Raw genomic sequence first — 8,705 nt, forward strand, 5'->3', positions numbered from 1 at the left:
TCAGTAGTGCAAACACCATAATAGGTAGTATTTGTATGTATTGGCACCATCTCGGTTCAAGTCACTGATAAGGAGAAAAATATTCCATTTTGCCAACTTACCTCACATGCCAACACACCCCGCTCTCCCCTACTCTTTCTCCTCACCGCTAAACTATTCAATGTAAAAACACCACTAACTATCTACTACATCAAGAGACTCAATCTGTACTCGAAGGAAAAAAAAGTAGGCAGGTATTGGTGTGGCAATACACTTCTACACATAAGTGGTGAGTGTGTGGCCCCGATATCTAGGCTACAAGGCTGATGCGGTTACCCAGAAAAAAATCTTTGACTGATGTTTGATGTAGGTACAAGAAGGAATCTACACCCATCTGAGCCAGATCAGCCGACTCAATGACGATGTAACGAGCGATGTGATCGGGTCAGATTGTAGTATTGCAAACTCCTAACTGTTTGCAGGTCTTTCAAAACGTTATCCTGCAGATGGGAGCTAGGAGGATTTTGGAGCTACCAAATAGTCTTTTATAAAAAAATCATAGTAAAATGTTCTGGACAATATCTATCTAGAACATTTGGACACAGTGAAAAAGACGGCACTAAACCGTGGTCTGGTTTCGACGCGGATATCGGAGAAATGGCGAACCAACGCAACGCGTTTGTAGTCAATTGAAAGAGACGACCAAGGACTTTGCCTTGACCTTGACAATGCTCAAAAAGATCTTTTCGTTGCAATTTTCTAAGTCCTTATCGTAGAAGAAATATCTTTTATTAAAATGACTCTTTTTCAAAATGACCTAAGATTACTAATTTGAATCGAAGTAGAATAAGATTAAGAATCCCACCACAATATCACCCGGCAATGGATGGGGTCATGAAAAATATTGTTGATTTCTTTAAGGGAAAAGTGTTGAAAATGTGAATTCGCGGAGGTAGGTAGAGATAGCTATAAATCAATTCAAATTTGATTGACGGAGTTCCCTACATAATACAACAGACAATTCACTAGCCATGTTATCGTGAAGTAGTAAAATGTGAAACCAGTTCGATCTATTGTGATTCAAATAGTCTGCAAAAGTTGACAAATTAGAGCTATACCTCATTCCTGAAATATCTAATTGGATGCAGGAGATTTATTTGTGATCGATTATTATGTTAAAGCAGGTGAGAAACGCGCTGAGCTGTTGAGTTATTTTTTTATCCAATTGCAATTATTATTCTAAAAAGTGGGGGGTCAGAGAAAACTTATCAAGCTTTAAAAAAACTAATATTTTATTATTAATATGATCTTTATAAACTCTGATTGAAATAGACTTCCTATGGAAACTATTTATCACGTTATTGATCCGTATTATAAAATATTACCGATTTAAATGAGCTTAAGAATAATATATTATTCATGCAAGTTTATAAAAATTTAAATAATGCTGTGTTTTTACCGGTTTTATATCTCGATGAAGAAAACCAACATGATGAATGCTTTCAATTGCTTTTAAGATTTGAAGTCCCAGACGAAGAGTTGTTGACAATGAAAAGGCTCCTCTAGGTTGCGCACGACGTAATTCAGCCAAGTTTTTTCCTTGTAATTGCATAACAACGTAATTGAATCTATCGTTGCGCCCACAACCTATAAATCTACAAACGTGTTCTTTACCTGTTTAAATGGAAAAAATATCCATTACTTCACTGCTTTTTATTGAAGCATAAACTAAAGTAAGTTTTATAATTGACAATTTATAGTTAACTTTAATTTTTGAAATCAATAATAATTATTTTTTTAAACCTTAAGTATTAAAAAATAATTTCCGAAGTTATTTCTAGATTAAATTTAAATAAATATTCTAGATATGAAGAATTTACTTTTTTTTTACTTTAATTTTTACAATCGAACATGAATCAAAAGAGAATTAATTAAACGGGTGATCCTGAAGCTTGATAAATATAGTGAAAATAATAAATTATGTTGAAATAAATAATTTTACCTTGGAGTTTCTTTAAAACAGCCACTTCCATTTTCAAAACTTGTTTAGGTTGACGTGCAGATTCAACCTTCAAAGCAACTTGTTCTTTTGTTATAAGGTCTAGACCTTCATATATTTCTCCGAAACCTCCACCACCAATTTTCCTCATCTGGATAAATAATTGATTTATATGAATTATGATAACATAAATAGTAACAAGGTTTGAGAAATACAAGTTTAATCATTTTTAATAAAAAGAACGCATTTTTAACAATTTTTCAATTTTCAGCGTAAATAAGGTAATAAATCTACATGGAAACTTGAATTAATAGCTTCATTGTTCACAAAAAAGAAATGTTAGTACTTGATCAATGACGTTTAATTTAGATAAGTTTAATTTAGTATGATAAAGTTTCAGTATACTCATCAAACTCGTAAAAAGCAACTTATTTGTTAAAATTAACTTTTCTCGGGTCTTTGGGTCATATCAGTACTCTATCAGGCGATTGAATTTGAAACAACCTCCAAACGTTAACACAGCGAAGTCGGACTGCCTGTGTGTATAACATAGGCGTCAATAATAACAATAGTATGCAGACTAGCATTGTCCGAGGCCCCGAATTCACTGTGTTTACGTTTGTTCAATCGCCTTATAGTGTACATTCTGGGCAACCATGAGATATTTTCGGGTTCGATAAAAACATGGATCAAATACATGTTTTTGAAAAATTCATATAAATAAAAAGTACAAAAATACGGAAGCACAAAAGGCTGATGTTAAATTAGGCTATGACTGCTGCAAAGCCCTTATCATATCTTGCATGTTGGAATCCTTGAAATTCTTCAGAGTATAACAATTCGTAGTCTCGAAGCCTACACTGAAGATTCCGGTGGACTGATATACTTGAAGTTACAATACCGTAAACAGGTTTAGTTTTAAGTATTGTAGGTGGAATGTAAAGATTCAAGATGGAGGACACATAAAAATACACTTTTCGAAAAAAAAATTTTAAAAAAATTTGATAATGTTTACTCATAAGCGATTAACTTTAGAAAAAAACGTTCTTGAATCTTCAAATTCCACTCACGAAATTTAAAATTTAAGGTTGTTATTCTACACTTATAGATGTTAAAGGCCATAGTTCGAGTCTCTTTCATAAAAAATAATTTGAGTCAGTTTTTTTCAAGATTCAAAATCGTATTTTTTTAAATAAATTGTCACTCTTCCAATTTCTTCCGTCGCAATATGATTCGTATATAATGGTTTGCATTTATCATTATTACCTAAAGTAGACATTGAAGCATTACGATAGTTTCGATTGTACATTAAATTATTACCAGGAAAATAATAAGTGATTAAGTTTCATGTCGATTTTATTTAAAGGCTAATATGGTTAAATAACCGCTGCTAATATATTGGGAAATGGCTTCCTAATAAAAAAATTTATATAAAGGTTTGGCATTTGAAAATTCGTACACGACATTTGTCACTTTCGTGTACGAAACTCTAATTAATCATAGATATCTTTAAAATATTGTGTAAATTTTCCCTGAATACATACTATGTTTTGTTAGATCCTCCCATATAGTCCTTTACTATACATATTTTTCAATAAGTCAATTTCAAAGCAGTTAAGATCATCACAAAGAATTGAGCGAGCACGGCTCGCAAGAACGCGCAGAGGTCGTCACTGTGTCGATCGACAGATGCGCGGGTGCACCATAAAACTCTAGCCACTTGATATGTAGATATTTATTATGCGAGGATCGGTAAAACCCTGGGAAGGCCAACGATCGCGTGGAAGCGCGAATAAAGAGTATGTTGCATAAGATTCTCGAGGAAAAGTCGTAAAAAGAACTAGTCCTCCATCACGTGCACAGAACATGGTGAAGGCAGATCAAGGTAAATAGTCATCTATTTCCAACAGTCAAGCCGCCCCCTCGGAGTTGTTGCAAAACAGCCTCAAAGGTGGGATAGAAGACCAAGGGGTATAAAAAGGCTCGAAAATGAGAGGAGCCCTCTCTGTGGTACGATGATTTTAATAAAGCACATAACTCTTGACTTGTACGCGATATCGATATAACAATTCAAATCTTGTAAAGATGAATACTTGTAGTATTCGCACGACTATACTGTAACTTCATTGTAACTTGCTGTGCGTGAGCAAGCGTTAGTACACTATCATACTAACAAGGGGAGCTTTTCAGGTTTGGGTCATGGATTTGCTCCAAAATTTTTTTGCGGTCTCTTGGTACCCAATACTGAAGCACCCTGTGCTTAGTTTGATCCAATGGGCCTAAGGGCCTATTTTGTAGAGGATTTTCCACATTATGAAAAAATTTTTATTATTTTCTATATCGAAATAGAAGTACTTAAACGAAAAAATGGGACAATCAAAAGTTTTAAAATTTTTCAAAGAATCTGCTTGAATTTTTTCAGAATTTTTGGGACCATCTATCACTTAATTCAAGAGGCCCAAATTTGACGCTTTTTTTAGTATATTTTAGGACTTCGTTAAGAGAGTGGTAGATGGTCCCAAAAATTTTGAAAAAATTCAAGCAGATTCTTTGAAAAATTTTAAAATTTTTGATCGTCCCATTTTTTCGTTTAAGTACTTCTATTTCGATATAGAAAATAACAAAGATTTTCTTAATGTGGAAAATCCTCTACCAAATGGGCCCTAAGGCCCATTGGATCAAACTAAGCACAGGGAGCTTCAGTATTGGGTACCAGGAGACACAAAATTTTGGAGCAAATCCATGACCCAAACCTGAAAAGCTCTCCTTGTAAGTCAAATCGAGTGCACTTGTGTGAGTGACTGAGAGTGACTGCGAGCCCTCTACAAAGCGATAGCGATCGCAACACCAACGAGTGTCAATAAATAAATTGTAAGTTTACCATCATATATTTATAATATTTCATTTCCCTTTCTCCCCTCAGCAACACAGGTAGTAAAATAGTAATAACAATTATTACACATTTGGTCTGCGACAACGCCGCTATTGGCGTATGTAACAGTTTTTATAAATGACCACTAATATAAATTAACTAAACCTTTAACATTGATAAATTAATTATAATAATTATAATTCTTCTACTTTAGGTAGTTCCCTCAAAAAAATGACTATCGATAAAGGGTTTTGAAATTTTAACCACATATTATTGACAGTGCTTTTCATATGTGTGAGAAATTTCAGGAAATTTAACCAAACCATTTCCGAAATATAATTAATCAAAGTTCGGTACTTTAACATGGGATCCCTATGCTAACGTGTCGAAAAGACGTTATTTTGTGTGATTTATAAAAAAACGCATCGATAAAATCTTTTCAAAAACTAGGAGATGATTGTTCAGTATTTACTGAAACCTACTTCAAAAACTGGAAAAACTTGACCAAACAGTTTTTGAGAAAAGTTAATGTAAAAACATTGCAAAAATAAAAATTTAAACTTTTTGACCTGAAACCCAATTTTTAAGGTTTTTAGGGTCATTTTAAACAAAAAAGTGCTCTTGCAAATTTTCTCTAAAATCTATTGTTCACAAGCTATAAATGATTCAAATTTAAACAATTTCAAGCTAACAATCTTTGCGATTTTTTATCTCAATAAGCATGAACTCTACGAAAAATTTTAAAAGAACAAAAAAGTCTTAGAATTTGTCAAGGAAAGCGTATGAATTTTTCAGATTTTTTTTAGACATATGCCCAAATTTGTCGGGCAGGTCTGAGGGAACATCCTTAAGGGAATATAAAAGCTAGCTAAAATTTCAATCCAGTTTTTTGAAATTTCTATTGAAAAATTTGCCTAATGGCTCTATGGCGACCTTAAAAACATCAAAATAAAGGTCGCCATAGAGCCTTATCGAGAAATATTCAGTAGAAGTTTCAGAAAACAGGATTGAAATTTTGATATTTTTGGCTGGCTTCTATATCTCCTTAAGCTAATAAAAGAGGATGTGCTGAGAGTACAATCGTCTCATAAACTACAATGCAGTTTGTAAGTATGAAACCGGGTAATAATAAAATGTGAAAGTATCGGGTTGAACATTCATTGGTAATGAGATCCTGAAAACTCTCTAAATATTTCAAGTTTTTTGATCTCATAGAAACGATTTTACATATGATGATTGAATTTTTAATATTTCATACTATTAAATTAATTTTAACACTATGATAAATTATTTACCTATTATATTATAAAATATAAATAAAATGAATGAAATAGAATGAATCTACATACCACTTTCCAGCGTTCTTTAACAACATGACCTGGCTGCAACAGATCTTCGCTAGTCATTGCAACTTAGATGTTGAAATAAAATTGTTTGTCATCTGCACACGCAAAATTTTGCACTACGAAAATCATGTGTCATCTAAAAATATTTATTACATTTTAAGAAAAATTTATTATTTATTGTTATAGGATTTTCGCTAAATTATAACTTTTTCTTCATAATAAACACTTCTCATTTGTTAAACGCGGATCCGTATAAAAAAGTCTTTTATAAGTCGTATAAGTTATTCAGAAAAATAGAGACATAAATACGAGCTATTAATTTTAAGTATTTCACATAAATTTTCCAAGTCATTACTTCAACTCCCTATTCAACCTTTTCTTTAACTATTTCTAAAGATAATGTTCGATCAAGAGAATAGGCCAGAATTAAAAGCATATTTTGGAAGAATAAAATACTACTTTTGGAAAATTTAATCTTTAGAAGACCAAAAGCCAGCAGTCAGAGTCTGAGAAGAGGTTAATAAAAAAGTGCCAAAGGCCGGATACGAGGTGCCCTTTTTTTTTTAAAAAGTTTTTTTTAACACTGCGTGCGTGTGTGGTTTTCTAACCTTAATCGTCAGAAAACCCTAGTTCCTTGCAAGCAGGGTTAAAAAATATCGGTTGCAACTAGTCCGCGAGGAATTTGACTCACCCAGGAGTCTTTGCAACAACAACTTCTGGATGAGTCAACTGCTTCGCGCACTTGTTACAAAATATACTATAAGCGGTTTTGTGTTGTCTGCTGCAACTGTTTTCTCGAAACAAGATTTTTCCAGTTGGTTAACACGATTAAAGAAAAACCATTAATTTTATCGTTTTGAAATATGAATACATTACTCTGCACATATTTTTGCTCAGAATGCCCAGTTGAAAAAAAATGAGTGGATGTCCACGTGGATCATACAGGGATTCCTCGAAGATCGGACATTGATTCCACGTGGAAGGAACATGAATCATTTAAAGAGTCCACGTACGTAAGCCTCGAGGATTTATGAGATATCCGCGTTGATTTTCGATGAAACCACGCGGCTTTCCGCGAAAATCCTCGTTGATTTTTGATGAACCCACGAGGATTTCCGCGGAAAAAAGCAGTCCATGAAAGTCGAAAGGATTACGCATGCACAATAAGCACAAAAAAATTTTGGACTCAAAGCAATTTGATAAAACACCAAAAAATAGTCCATGAAGGTCGAAAAGATTTCGCATGTAATAAGTGTGAGAAGACATTCGGACAAAAACCGCATTTGTTTAGACACCAAGAAACAATTCACAAAAATCGTCAAGATTCCGCGGAAATCCTCGTTGATTTTTTATTAATCCCCGCGGCTTTCCGCAAAAACCCTTGTGGATATACGGAAATCCTCATGGATATTCGATTATCCACGACGTTTTTTTGTGGTGAAATCCTCGTGGATTTTGAGTGGAAAAAAATCGTCAGGTGATTTTTTTTTATTAAAACTTGTCAGTTATTTTCGTAATTATTTACTTAATAATTTAGATTATTTTTTAGATTTATATAAGACTTATTTACTTATAAACTTTAAAGAAATGAAAAAGTTCCCCGAGACCTGGGCTTAAACCGGTGATCTGTCGGTTACTAAGTTCAGCTCCCTACCACTTGAGCTATTCATTGATTATACAATTTGAAGCAGTTATATTAATAAGAAGTGCATATATGCATTTTTTTCAAGTTCTTTTAATATCTTATATTTATAGTAACATAATAAAAAATGTAGTTGTACAATATAATCACAATTTTAAAATCTTGCTTTCGCTCTTACTCTAGATGATTACTTGGTTAGGATCAGGACTCGGCAATGACTTTCTTCGGGTAGTCGTGATTTTTTGATGATTGCGAGCACCCGAAGAAAGTAATCGCAAAGTTCAGTTCTGACCTGGAGCCAAAAATAGTGATGTACGGTAAAATTTCTGATATTTTGAGAGATATGATGCTTGTTATTTATGCACTTTTCCCATTCTATTGCATAAAATTTTTTATAGCACTGCGTGGCTAAAGTTCACGTGTAAGGCACGCTTTGCCGTGACTTAAGCTGCTAATTACACAGGCACAAAAAAAAAAAAAAAATGCTCAGTCCCAGAGACCGGACCCAGTAGACTTTATGTTTTTGGGGTCGCTGAATCCGAATCCGTCGTCGGTTTTTCGCCATCAGATCGATTTAAGGTCATTTGAAGGTCATTCGAAGGTCAAATCATGTAAAATAGGTTTTAAAATCTGAAACTATTCCTACATAGGTTTTTGAGGATGCTGAATTCAAATCTGAAGTCAGATGACCTCTACGACCTTACCTTCAAGGTCATTTGAAGGTCAAACTTAGAAAATGCGATATAAAAATCCGAAAAATATATTTTTTTATGTTTTGAGAGTCGCTGAATTCAAATTCAAGGTCATTTTGACTCAATGTTGACATCTAAAGGTCATTTAGAGGTCATTTGAAGGTCAAATCATAAA

General features: G+C 33.4%; 1 protein-coding gene across 5 annotated transcripts in view; it reads right to left on the reverse strand.

Annotated features, from left to right (window-relative positions):
• LOC106648228 (tau-tubulin kinase homolog Asator) overlaps positions 1–8,705 on the reverse strand; it is a 97,627-nt gene that overhangs the window by 82,988 nt on the left and 5,934 nt on the right. For all 5 annotated transcript variants that reach the window (XM_014364948.2, XM_023458330.1, XM_014364947.2 and 2 more), the window contains exons 2-4: positions 6,200–6,332; positions 1,982–2,129; positions 1,439–1,653 (exon numbers count right to left, since the gene is read on the reverse strand). In XM_014364948.2, coding sequence (XP_014220434.1) covers positions 1,439–1,653; positions 1,982–2,129; positions 6,200–6,256 — 420 coding nt within the window. In that variant the 5' untranslated portion in view covers positions 6,257–6,332. The remainder of the gene's footprint in view (positions 1–1,438; positions 1,654–1,981; positions 2,130–6,199; positions 6,333–8,705) is intronic.

Source organism: Trichogramma pretiosum, unplaced genomic scaffold (genome assembly GCF_000599845.2).
Source record: "Trichogramma pretiosum strain Unisexual culture from Peru unplaced genomic scaffold, Tpre_2.0 scaffold48, whole genome shotgun sequence".
Classification (NCBI taxonomy): Eukaryota; Metazoa; Arthropoda; class Insecta; order Hymenoptera; family Trichogrammatidae; genus Trichogramma; species Trichogramma pretiosum.